This window comes from Salvelinus alpinus, chromosome 7 (genome assembly GCF_045679555.1).
Source record: "Salvelinus alpinus chromosome 7, SLU_Salpinus.1, whole genome shotgun sequence".
Classification (NCBI taxonomy): domain Eukaryota; kingdom Metazoa; phylum Chordata; class Actinopteri; order Salmoniformes; family Salmonidae; genus Salvelinus; species Salvelinus alpinus.
In genome coordinates this window covers 28,894,350-28,908,274 of record NC_092092.1, presented here as the reverse complement: position 1 = coordinate 28,908,274, position 13,925 = coordinate 28,894,350, and the positions used below count along the sequence as shown (strand labels likewise).

Genomic DNA, 13,925 nt, shown 5'->3' with positions numbered 1-13,925 from the left:
AATACATTTTGATTTGTTTAACGGTTTTTTGGTTACTACATGATTCCATATATGTTATTTCATAGTTTGATGTCTTCACTATTATTCTACAATATAGAAAAAATTAAGAAAAACCCTTGAATGAGTAGGTGTTCTAAAACTTTTGACCGCTTGTGTGTGTGTGTATATGTGTGTATATGTAAAATAAAGGGAACACTAAAATAACACATCCTAGATCTGAATGAATGAAACATTCTTATTAAACACTTTTTTCTTTACATAGTTGAATGTGCTGACTACAAAATCACACAAAAATTATAAATGGAAATTAAATTTATCAACCCATGGAGGTCTGGATTTGGAGTCACACTCAAAATTAAAGTGGAAAACCACACTACAGGCTGATCCAACTTTGATGTAATGTCCTTAAAACAAGTCAAAATGAGGCTCAGTAGTGTGTGTGGCCTCCACGTGCCTGTATGACCTTCCTACAACGCCTGGGCATGCTCCTGATGAGGTGGCGGATGGTCTCCTGAGGGATCTCCTCCCAGACCTGAACTAAAGCATCCGCCAACTCCTGGACAGTCTGTGGTGCAACGTGGCGTTGGTGGATGGAGCGAGACATGTTGTCCCAGATGTGCCCAATTGGATTCAGGTCTGGGGAACGGGCGGGCCAGTCCATAGCATCAATGCCTTCCTCTTGCAGGAACTGCTGACACACTCCAGCCACATGAGGTCTAGCATTGTCTTGCATTATAAGAACCCAGGGCCAACCGCACCAGCATATGGTCTCACAAGGGGTCTGAGGATCTCATCTCGGTACCTAATGGCAGTCAGGCTACCTCTGGCGAGCACATGGAGGGCTGTGCGGCCCCCCAAAGAAATGCCACCCCACACCATGACTGACCCACCGCCAAACCGGTCATGCTGGAGGATGTTGCAGGCAGCAGAACGTTCTCCACGGCGTCTCCAGACTCTGTCACGTCTGTCACATGTGCGTGTGAACCTGCTTTCATCTGTGAAGAGCACAGGGCGCCAGTGGCGAATTTGCCAATCTTGGTGTTCTCTGGCAAATGCCAAACGTCCTGCACGGTGTTGGGCTGTAAGCACAACCCCCACCTGTGGACGTCGGGCCCTCATACCACCCTCATGGAGTCTGTTTCTGACCGTTTGAGCAGACACATGCACATTTGTGGCTTGCTGGAGGTCATTTTGCAGGGATCTGGCAGTGCTCCTCCTAATCCTCCTTGCACAAAGGCGGAGGTAGTGGTCCTGCTGCTGGGTTGTTGCCCTCCTACGGCCTCCTCCACGTCTCCTGATGTACTGGCCTGTCTCCTGGTAGCGCCTCCATGCTCTGGACACTACGCTGACAGACACAGCAAACCTTATTGCCACAGCTCGCATTGATGTGCCATCCTGGATGAGCTGCGCTACCTGAGCCACTTGTGTGGGTTGTAGACTCCGTCTCATGCTACCACTAGAGTGAAAGCACCGCCAGCATTCAAAAGTGACCAAAACATCAGCCAGGAAGCATAGGAATTGAGAAGTGGTCTGTGGTCACCACCTGCAGAACCACTCCTTTATTGGGGGTGTCTTGCTAATTGCCTATAATTTCCACCTTTTGTCTATTCCATTTGCACAACAGCATGTGCAATTTATTGTCAATCAGTGTTGCTTCCTAAGTGGACAGTTTGATTTCACAGAAGTGTGATTGACTTGGAGTTACATTGTGTTGTTTAAGTGTTCCCTTTATTTTTTTGAGCAGTGTATATGTGTGTGTGTGTGTGTGTGTGTGTGTGTGTGTGTGTGTGTGTGTGTGTGTGTGTGTGTGTGTGTGTGTGTGTGTGTGTGTGTGTGTGTGTGTGTGTGTGTGTGTGTGTGTGTGTGTGTGTGTGTGTGTGTGTGTGTCTACACACACACACACACAGTTGAAGTCAGAAGTTTACATACACTTAGGTTGGAGTCATTAAAACTCATTTTTCAACCACTCCACAAATTTCTTGTTAACAAACTATAGTTTTGGCAAGTCGGTGAGGACATCTACTTTGTGCATGACACAAGTCATTTTTCCAACAATTGTTTACAGACAGATTATTTCACTTATAATTCACTGTATCACAATTCCAGTGGGGTAAGACGTTTACATGCACTAAGTTGACTGTGCCTTTAAAAAGCTTGGAAAATTCCAGAAAATGATGTCATGGCTTTAGAAGCTTCTGATAGGCCAATTGACATCATTTGAGTCAATTGGAGGAGTACCTGTGGATGTATTTCAAGGCCTACCTTCAAACTCAGTGCTTCTTTGCTTGACATCATGGGGAAATCAGCCAAGACCTCAGAAAAAGAATTCTAGACCTCCACAAGTCTGGTTCGTCCTTGGGAGCAATTTCAAAAGCCTGAAGGTACCACGTTCATCTATACAAACAATAGTACGCAAGTATAAACTCCATGGGACCACTCAGCCGTCATTCCGCTCAGGAAGGAGACGCGTTCTGTCTCCTAGAGATGAACGTACTTTGGTGCGAAAGGTGCAAATCAATCCCAGAACAACAGCAAAGGACCTTGTGAAGATGCTTGAGGAAACAGGTACAAAAGTATCTATATCCACAGTAAAAGGAGTCCTATATCGACATAACCTGAAAGGTCTCAGCAAGGTAGAAGCCATTGCTCTAAAACCGCCATTAAAACGCCAGACTAAGGTTTGCAACTGCACATGGGGACAAAGATCGTACTTTTTGGAGAAATGTCCTCTGGTCTGATGAAACAGAAATAGAACCGTTTGGCCATAATGGCCATCGTTATGTTTGGAGGAAAAAGGGGGAGGCCGAAGAACACCATCCCAACCGTGAAGCACGGGGGTGGCAGCATCATGTTGTGGGGGTATTGCTGAAGGATGGACTGGTGCACTTCACAAAATAGATGGCATCATTAGGATGAAAAATTATGTATATTAATATATTATATATATTATATATATTGAAGCAACATCTCAAGACATCAGTCAGGAAGTTAAAGCTTGGTCGCAAATGGGTCTTCCAAATGGACAATGACCCCAAGCATACTTCCAAAGTTGTGGCAAAATGGCTTAAGGACAACAAAGTCAAGGTATTGGAGTGGCCATCACAAAGCCCTGACCTCAATCCAAATGTGTGGGCAGAACTGAAAAAGCGTGTGTGAGCAAGGAGGCCTACAAACCTGACTCAGTTACACCAGCTCTGTCAGGATGAATGGGCCAAAATTCACCTAACTTATTGTGGGAAGCTTGTGGAAGGCTACCTGAAACGTTTGACCCAAGTTAAACAATTTAAAGACAATGCTACCAAATACTAATTGAGTGTATGTAAACTTCTGACCCACTTGGGAATGTGATGAAAGAAATGAAAGCTGAAATATATCATTCTCTCTACTATTATTCTGACATTTCACATTCTTAAAATGAAGTGGTGATCCTAACTGACCTAAAACAGGGAATTTTTATTAGGATTAAATGTCAGGAATTGTGAAAAACTGAGTTTAAATGTATTTGGCTAAGGTGTATGTAAACTTCTGACTTCAACTGTGTATGTATGTATGTATGTATGTATGTATGTATGTATGTATGTATGTATGTATGTATGTATGTATGTATGTATGTATGTATGTATGTATAGTCTATACACACTCATACTACATTGACACAGCCACACATCCCACATACATTCACATACACAGCATACACACACGCACTCATAACACACATACCGACACAACACTAACATGCACACTCACACACTTTTAAACTCATTATTTGCTGCTGATACTCAGTTCTTTATTTTATTCTTATTATTATCTCTCCTGATGCCTAGTCACTTTACCCTGCCTTCATGTACATATCTACCTCAAATACCTCATACCTCTGCACTGTGATCTGGTACTGGTACTCCTTGTATATAGCTCCTAATTGATCTGGTACTCCCTGTATATACTGTAGCTCCATTCTTGTGTTTTTTATTTTATTCTTCGTGTACTATTTTATTTGTATTATTTTTAAACTCTGCATCATTGGGAAGGGCTCATTTCACGGTAAAGTCTGCACCAGTTGTTTTCAGCACATGACAAGAAAGATTTTATTTTAAAATCCGGCCCCCCTAGTCATAGACTGTTCTCTCTGCTACCGCACGGCAAGTACCTGAGTGTCAAATCTAGGTCCAAAAGGCTTCTTAACAGCTTCTACCCTCAAGCCAAAGACTGAACAGCTAATCAAATGGCTACCCAGACTATTTGCATCGTCCCCGCCCCCCTTACGCTCCTGCTACGCTCTGTTTATTATCTATGCATAATCACTTTAACTCTACCTACATGTACATATTACCTCAATTACCTCGACTAACATTGACTCTGTGCCAGTACCCCCTGTATATAGCCTTGCTATTGTTATTTTACTGCTGCTCTTTAATTATTTGTTACTTTTATTTTTTACTAAACACATTTTTCTAAAAACTGCATTGTTGGTTAAGGGCTTGTAAGTAAGCATTTTACTGTAAGGTCTACCTACACCTGTTGTATTCGGCGCATGTGACAAATACAATTTGATTTGATTTGAAGTCTCCTTGATACAAATAGCGTGGAACTGACCAATGGCACGTATCAATGGACCGACCAATGGCATGCACTAACGGGCGTTTCCTGATATCAATGGACTGACGAATGGCGTGTACAAATGGGTGTTACCGGATAATCAAGGAATATGATATGATATGGCCATATCAAGAAACGCCCCCAAATTGCGGTCTGCAATTAGACTATATTGGCTGAGCCGGAGGAGCGCGAATTTATCTTGCTGTAGAATACATTGCGGCCAGCAGGCCAAACAAACGACTAAAAACGAATCATGACTCTCGAGTCAGTAAAAAGAGTCGTTCAAAAAGAACGAATCGTTCCCGAACTGCCCATCACTAGTACCCCCGCCCTTCTCTCTTTTCTTTTCATTTTGCGCCCTCATCATCCAGACAGACCAGTTTGTGCAGCGAAACCACATAGAAGAGGAAGGTATTCTCTCCACATCTGTGTATTTGTATTGTTATTTCATTTTATAATTATCGTCATATAACAGTTAAGAGTCAAGACATCAACACGTTTGACCGAAAACAGAGTAACATTTTACGGTAAGAGCACGATTAATCAATAGCCTACATTTTGATAGTGCGCTTTAGGCTATAAATATTTTATTTTCGGAGCTATTTTTGTACAAGTTAGCTACCACCATCCAGGGGAAAATGTTATATTCTATAAACTTATCTGGATAAATATGTATTGTGTGAGTAGCCTAGCCTTTAAACTGTGTAGTCTCGTGCAGATTCTACCTTATTTTGAACGATCAATGTATTCTCCTGTTGTCTCAGCTGGTTCACATAAGAATGTTCTGGAATCAAGATGCCGGTGGCCTTGATTTGGGGAGTGAGTGAGAGAGAGTCAAGACACCACATGTTAGACCGCTATTAGACAACTCTTTGGGTATTTTAAAGTTAAAAGGGATTAGACAAAGGCCGCCAAAAAAAAGCAGCGTCGTGAGTGACTGTCTGTGTGTAGCCTACTGAATATTTACGTGTCTCCCATGCTGATAATGCTGAGGACAAGCAGCCACAGTGCCCTGCAGATTTTGGGAAGTGCATGGTGGTGTTGAGACAGCCTTTGTCTAGTTGACGGAGCCCAGTCGGCACTGGTGTTTACACTGCTCCAAAACTAGCTAAAAATAAATGTACAGCCTATAATAATCCCATTATTTTTTAAATCGGTTTAGTCACTCACTACTTTTACAAGTAGTATATATAAAATGAGACAGATTAGATGGATAAACTGTATTGTTGGATTAAAGTACTTGTCAGTGTATGTAATAGCCAATAATTCAATATTAGTTTTCAAAGTGTCTTTTTTTTCTGTGCAAAATTGTGACAACAGAGGTGTGTATAAGAGTGGAGGCTGCTGAAGGGAGGACGGCTCATAATAATGGCTGGTACGGAGCAAATGGAATGGTTTTTGATACCATTCCACTTATTCCATTCCACTTATTCCGCTCCAGCCATTACCACAAGCCCGTTCTCCCCAATTAAGGTGCCACCAACCTCCTGTGGTGTACACACAATCAAGTAAAATTCCACCAGCGTGTGATGTTGTCATCAGGATAAAACCTGCCACCTTTCTTTGACACATGGATGTGGGACATTTTATTAATCCATTTCTCTTAAATTAGTTTTGGGATAAGAGATTACACTGCCTCTTACCAATAAAAAGTGTATTTTCCTCTTTATTGGATCATTATGGTTCCCTACCGCCCTGAACCCTCCTCTCTAAACTCTGGTCGCAACCCTGTCTCCACCCTGACCCTCCAGTCAATAAAGGGTAAACTCCACTTTACTCCACCATACAGGCAGCTATATTTAGATGGTGCCACTTGTCACATAGAGAGAGAGCAGCCCTAGGGATGCAGTCTGCCACACATTTCCCTCATCTATCTTTTACATAGAAACAGTGTTGGGGAAGCTACTCTGATATCACAGTTGACCAAACTACCAATTACTTCACACTGGAAGAAGTTAATCTACACTAAAGCTACCCTTAATAAAAAATAGTTTACTTAACTAAAGCTACTTTGAAAAAGTGCAAAAATGCTTTTTAAATGAAAATTCCAAAGCCTAAAATAGTGAACATTCAATTGCCAAAATGTTGAAAATATTCCATTGTCTCTGTCAAGTCCACATTGGGTAGATCTCCTATTTAGATAGCTCTACAGCATACTTAGGCAGACTAGCCTGTCTGACTAAATCATTTTACTAGTTCTTCAAAGTAGATAAGGCATAGGCCTACTTTCACAAACTGTCTATCCATCATCTCCTTGTGTTGTGTACATTCCTCTCTCATGCAGTCAGTCTGTATCTAACCTATGTATGGGGCAACCTAACCTAACATAGCAGGCATAAAAGTGTATCCATCTCTGTCGGAACCAGAATGAACTGGCGCAATGGATTATGGGCATTGTAGATAATGACCACGTTTCTGTGCTGAACTAGGTTGAATATTTGCTTAATGAAAACTACAACTCCCTTCAGCCCAGCGTCCCACATAGTTCTTGACTTGATTTCTCTTGTGATTTATTAGATTTTTCTAGAGAAACAGTGCTTTGGCTCACACACAAAAACTAAGTAAATGTAAATCAAGTAATTGATCCGATGTCTAAAAAATAAACATTTTGGTTAATCGCGCAGTTCTAGCAAGAACAGATCCCTCTGGAGTCGGATGTTCACAGAATTTGCAATTAAGCCTATTAAACACAAAAAATATGTTTCAAATGAGAATTAAGGCCTGATTCCAAAAAAGAAAGCAAATTCTTGCCTACTTCACCCATATTCTATTTTAGCAAAAAAAAGTAGTGTGTTCCAGTATTAAGCTACACTGCTACATGGCAAACAAAGTAATTAACTACTGAAAACACTACCAAGATTTGAATTCTGTTGAACTACCATTAAACTACTGCAAAATGTAGTTTCATTACTAGTTGAACTACATGTAGTTCACTACTCCCCAACACTGCATAGAAAGCCATTAGTATGCAGTCTCTAAGAGGGGAGGGCTACTGTGATAGGTCTCAAAGACACAATTCTCTTCAATGGCAAAATAATTGGATATTGTCTAGGGCTTTTTCTGTCAAAATAATCTGCTGGTTGCACTGCCTCTTCAAAGCGTTTGACGTCTGAATACACAATACACGGGGGGTTAATATGATGTATTAAATATCGAACCTAAGGCTCTGCTCGGCGAGACTGGTTTATATAGACATTCTTGGGATGATTTCAAAGCCAGTGACATCAGTGCTGGTGCTTTAAATCAAATCACTTTCTTCAGTGTTGGGGAAGCTACTCTGAAAATATAGTTTACCAGGCTACCAATTACTTCAAACTGGAAGAAGTTAAGCTACACTTAAGAAAAATATTGTTTACTTAACTAAAGTAACTTTGAAAAAACAGTTTTTGTACAAAATTATCATATCCTAAATTTGAAATGTCAAAGACTATAAATTGCAAGAACATATAATTCTGGAGTCAGATGTTGCCAGTGTGTAATTTAGTCTAACTATAAATCTAACTATAAATCAAGTGAAAATTAGGTAGGTCTGAGGCAGAAAAAGAGGATATTCTTTCCCATTTCAGCCATATTTTCTTACATTTTTGCAAAAAAGAGTAGTGCGTATGTCACGCCCTGGCCATAGAGGCTTTTATTCTATATTTTGGTTAGGCCAGGGTGTGACTAGGGTGGGCATTCTAGTTTCTTTATTTCTATGTTTTCGGTTTCTATGTTTTGGCCGGGTATGGTTCTCAATCAGGGACAGCTGTCTATCGTTGACTCTGATTGGGAATCATACTTAGGCAGCCTGTTTTTCCAGCTTAGTTGTGGGTAGTTGTCTGTGTTAGTGGCCTGTATAGCCCTAGTCAGCGTCACGTTCGTTTTTGTCGTTTCTTGTTTTTGTTGGTGACATTCATAATAAAAAGAAATGTACGCTTACCACGCTGCACCTTGGTCTGGTCATTTCCCTGACGACGTTCGTGACAGCGTAGTTCCAGTCAGTGGTGTAAAAATACTTGAAAGTACTACTTACGGTGCCTAAAGAAAATATTCATGACACTTGACTTGTTCTACATTTTGTTACATCCTGAATTCAAAATGGATGAAGTAAAGTTTATTTCTCTTGCCCATCTACCCCATAAAAGTGAAAACTTTGTTTTACATAATATTCACACCCCTGAGTCAATACTTTGTAGAAGCACCTTTGGCAGCGATTACAGCAGTGAGTCTATCTGAGAGCTTTCCTCACCTGGATAGTGCAACATTTTCCCATTATTATTTTTAAATTTCTTCAAGCTCTGTCAAATTGGTTGTTGATCATTGCTAGACAACCATTTTCAGGTCTTGCCTGAACTGTAACTCGGCCACTCAGGAACATTCACTGTCTTCTTGGTAAGCAACTCGTGTGGATTTGGCTGTGTTTTAGGTTATTGTCCTGCTGAAAGGTGAATTTGTCCCCAAGTGTCTGTTGGAAAGCAGACTGAACCAGGTTTTCCTCTAGGGTTTTTCCTGTGCTCAGCTCCAGCCTCAATTCAGAAAAAAAATGTATCTTGAAAAACTCCCCAGTCCTTAATGATAACATGATGCAGCCACCACTATGTTTGAAAATATGGAGAGTGGTACTCAGTAATGTGTTTCATTGGATTTGCCCCAAACATAACACTTTGTATTCAGGACAAAAAATGTATTGCTTTGCCACTTTTTGTGCAGTTTTACTTAAGTGCCTTGTTGCAAACAGTGTGCATGATTTTGAATATTTTTTATTCTGTACAGGCTTCTTTAAACTCTGTCAACTAGGTTAGTATTGTGGAGTAAATACAATGTTGTTGATCCATCCTTAGGTTTCTCCTATCACAGCCATTAAACTCTCTGTTTAGCCTCATGGTGAAATCCCTAAGCGGTTTCCTTCCACTCCGGTAACTGAGTTAGGATGGACGCCTGTATCTTTGTAGTGACTGGGTGTATTGATCCACCATCCAAAGAGTAATTAATAACTTCACCATGCTCAAAGGGATATTTAATGTCTGCTTTTTTATTTTGACCCATCTACCAATAGGTTCCCTTCTTTGCTAGGCATTGGAAAACCTCCCTGGTCTTTGGTTGAATCTGTGTTTGAAATAAATTTCTCGACTGAGGGACCTTACAATTATCTGTATATGTGGAGTACAGAGATGTGGTAGATATTTCAAAAATCATGTTAAATGCTATTATTGCACACAGTCCATGCAACTCATTATGTGACTTGTTAAGCAAATTTTTACTCCTGAACTTATTTAGGCTTGCCTTAATAAAGGGGTTGAATACTTATTGACGTTTCTGATTTTCATTTTTTATGAATATTTTTTATTTCTAAAAACATAATTCCACTTTGACATTATGGGGTATTGTGTGTAGGCCAGTGACAAATCTCAAATGAATACATTTGAAATTCAGTTTGTAACAAGAAAATGTGGAATACTTTCTGAAGGCACTGCATGTAGTTTTTTTGGGGTATCTGTACTTTACTATTTATATTTGACAACTTTTACTCCACTATCTATATGTACTTTTTACGCAGATACATTTTCTCTGACACCCAAAAGTGCTCATTACATTTCGTATGCTCAGGTAGAATAACAATATGGTCCAATTCATGCATACAGTGCATTCAGAAAGTATTCAGACCACTTCACTTTTTTTTTTACAGTACAGACTTATTCTAAAATTGATTAAATTGTTTCTCTCAATCTATACAAAATAGCACATAATGACAAAGCAAAAGCAGGTTTCATTTTTTTTTCTCGCTAATGTATATATATAAAAAAATAATATAACATTTACATAAGTATACAGACCCTTTACTCAGTACTTTGTTGAATCACCTATGGCAGAGATTACAGGCTCAAGTCTTTTTGGGTATGACGCTACAGGCTTGGCACACCTGTATTTGGGGAGTTTCTCCCATTCTTCTCTGCATATCCTTTTCAAGCTCTTGTCAGGTTGGATGGGGAGCATCGCTGCACAGCTATTTTCAGGTCTCTCCAGAGATGTTCGATCGGGTTCAAGTCTGGGCTCTTGCTGGGCCACTCAAGGATATTCAGACACTTGTCCCGAAGCCACTCCTGCGATGTCTTGGCTGTGTGCTTAGGGTTGTTGTCCTGTTGGAAGGTGAACTTTCGCCCAGTCTGAGGTCCTGAGCACTCTGGAGCATGTTTTCTCTGTACTTTGCTCCATTCATCTTTCCCTCGACCCTGACTAGTCTCCCAGTCCCTGCCGCTGAAAAAAATCCCTACAGCATGATGCTGCCACCACCATGCTTCACTGTAGGGATGGTATTGGCCAGGTAATGAGCGGTGCCTGGTGTCCTCCAGACGTGACGCTTGGCATTCAGGCCAAAGAGTTCAATCTTGTTTGTCATGGTCTGAGATTCCTTTAGGTGACTTTTGTCAAACTCCAAGCGGGCTGTCATGTGCCTTTTACTGAGGAGTGGCTTCCGTCTGGCCACTACCATAACGGCCTGATTGGTGGAGTGCTGCAGAGATAGTTGTCCTTCTGGAAGGTTCTCCCATCTTCACAGAGGAACTCTGGAGCTCTGTCAGTGACCATCGGGTGCTTGGTTTGGCCGGGCGGCCAGATCTAGGAAGAGTCTTGGTGGTTCCAAACTTCTTCCATTTAAGAATGATGTAGGCCACTGTGTTCTTGGGGACCTTCAATGCTGCAGAAATGGTTTGGTACCCTTCGACAGATCTGTGGCTCGACACAGTCCTGTCTCTGAGCTCTACGGACAATTCCTCAGACCTCATGGATTGGTTTTTGCTCTTACATGCACTGTGGGACCTTTTATATAGACAGGTGTGTGCCTTTTACTGAGGGGTGGCTTCCGTCTGGCCACTTTACCATAAAGGCCTGATTTGTGGAGTGCTGCAGACAGACATGCTTCTCCTTCTGAAAGTTTCTCCCATCTCCACACAGGAGCTCTGTTATTTCACAGAGTGTCCCTCCTTGTTATTGTTTTGCAGTCTTTCGGATTCATTCATATATTTCTCTATTTCTTACTCTTTCTTTTCTTTCTCTCTCCAGGAAGCCACCAAGCTCCTCCATTATCCCGCCTTCCAGACGCATCCTAAACCACCACCACAAACACACCACCCATCATCCTTATCATGCAGACAGTCTAGGTCTGTCTCCCTGGCTGTGACCCACCTGAGGCTGAGGCAGCTTCTCCTACAGAGCTCCACACCCCCAGGGGGACCCCCACAGAGATGGCTGATTCAGACCCCTCGTCCCCCTCCGATCCCCCACGGCCACTGAGCTCCCCCCGCACCCCTCTCTCCCTATCCTTCCCCTTCCTCAGGGAGGGAAGTCGGGTGTGGGAGAGGGAAAGGAAACCCCCCCTGATGCCAGGCGAGTTGCCCAGCCCTCTGCCGACCAAACGCACCCGCACGTACTCAGCGTGAGTAGGAATAATCTCTGGTGATAGAGTGCGTGTGAGTGTATTTGTGCATGGCCTTGAGTGTGATCTATGAGGCTCTGGTCACTATCAGGAACTGCCCATTTTGGATGCAAGTCCAGAGAATAGCCTGCATGGGTTAATGTTGTTTCTCTCCTGTGTGTCTCTCAGTACGGTGCGGGCCAGATCAGGCCCAGTGTATAAGGGCGTGTGTAAGACCTTCTACAGGTCCCAGGGTCATGGCTTTATAAAGCCCTCCAACGGTGGAGAGGACATCTTTGTACACATCTCTGAGTGAGTGATTCTGAAGCGTTAGGATTCAATTATAATCTACAACACACTTTGGGACTGAATATGCCAATATGCGTTGTACATAATATCATATTTTATAATCACAATACACCTTATCGCTTTATCATATATTCATCAACTTTAATGTCCTAGACCTAGAGAGGCCTGGATACTCTCATAACGTTCTCCCCCTCTCCCTTTTTTAGTATCGATGGAGAATACGTGCCGATGGAAGGTGACGAGGTCACGTACAAAGTCTGTTCCATCCCCCCCAAGAACCAGAAGATCCAGGCGATGGAGGTTGTCATCACCCACTTGGCCCCAGGAACCAAGCATGAGACCTGGTCTGGACAGATCATCAGCTCCTAGACCTCCACCTGCATCTGCAAATAGGCAGTGTGGGGAAGAGTGGAGGATGGGGGTTGGGAGGGAAGGTGGGAAGGAGCCTGGAGAGGTAAAGGGGGAGGAGGGAGTAGTGGAGTCCAGGGTAGGGAGATAAGGTGGGGGCGGAAGGAGCCTAGAGAGGTAAAGGGGGAAGAAGGAGGAAGTGAACAAGCACAGGGAGCAGTGGAAGGAGTGATTACGTGAAGGTGTAACCCTGGGGGTTGGAATGTGGTAATATAAGGCTTAAGACGGCGTTAAGTAGGTTTCAGTTGGAATGTGAATGAGGAAAAGTGAAATATTTAAGTTAGGAAAAGGGTCAAGGTTAAATTGGATTGAAGGTTGATGGTTTATTTAAGATGGCAGGATTCTAGTATGTTTAATAAGACACTGCTGTAAGGAAAACTGTGAAACAAAGAGCAACAAATCTTCCTAAATGTTTTTATTCATTACGTTTGATTTATTTATTTAATTTTTATTTGTTATGACAAGTGAGGTAGATATTATTGATAAGATTATACATTTGTGTTTTAATGCCAATATATGCCTGGTCTAACCCATCGCACAATTCACTCTGATGATACTGCCCTGGTAACGCCCACTCCTTCAGTCTAATGTTGAACAATGACCATTTATTAATCTTTGTAACAGAGTTATTGATGATTACTATATGAGGTTCAAAACACCTTTTTTTAAATCTTTAAAACACATGTTATCCATAGTAATAGACAAGAAATGAACATGTACTGTTGTCAATAGTCTCATACTTTCATCATGCAGTTTTAGCCTTTTGTAAACATAATTAGGTTTATATGCATTGTTAATACCATGTTTTATTTATTGTGACTAAATTATATAGTACTATGTCTCTTATGTTGGGAAACTGTTAGAAGTTTCATTGTGTTCTAGAGCACTTTTTATGTCGAATCAATGTGACTAGCGTGTTGTCATTAGGATAAAAAGTTACTACTGTATTATTCACATTCCTGTGTGAAATTGTGTTGATTATTTGCATGAATAAGTTAACCTGTGGTCAAAATTAGGTTATTAGCAATTCAAATATTGCTTCAGAAATTGCTTATTAGAACGGCATGTAACATCGACAGTCCATTAGAGGGCAGACAAGGACAGGTAATCTTCAACCAATTTTGGAGAAACTCGAAGGCACACACAGTACTTCACAAAACAGGTCAACTGTACTTCACAAAACAGGTCAACTGTATGGAAGTGTGTCAACCTCTTTAAAGTG

General features: G+C 41.5%; 1 protein-coding gene across 1 annotated transcript; it reads left to right on the top strand.

Annotated features, from left to right (window-relative positions):
• Nucleotides 1-4,894: 4,894 nt before the first annotated feature.
• On the top strand, nucleotides 4,895-13,659 carry LOC139580154 (cold shock domain-containing protein C2-like). Its single transcript, XM_071408694.1, has 4 exons — nucleotides 4,895-5,123; nucleotides 11,635-12,007; nucleotides 12,176-12,298; nucleotides 12,502-13,659. Exons 2-4 carry the CDS (start codon nucleotides 11,817-11,819, stop codon nucleotides 12,662-12,664), a joined length of 477 nt encoding a protein of 158 aa, XP_071264795.1. The 5' UTR covers nucleotides 4,895-5,123; nucleotides 11,635-11,816; the 3' UTR covers nucleotides 12,665-13,659.
• Nucleotides 13,660-13,925: the final 266 nt, after the last annotated feature.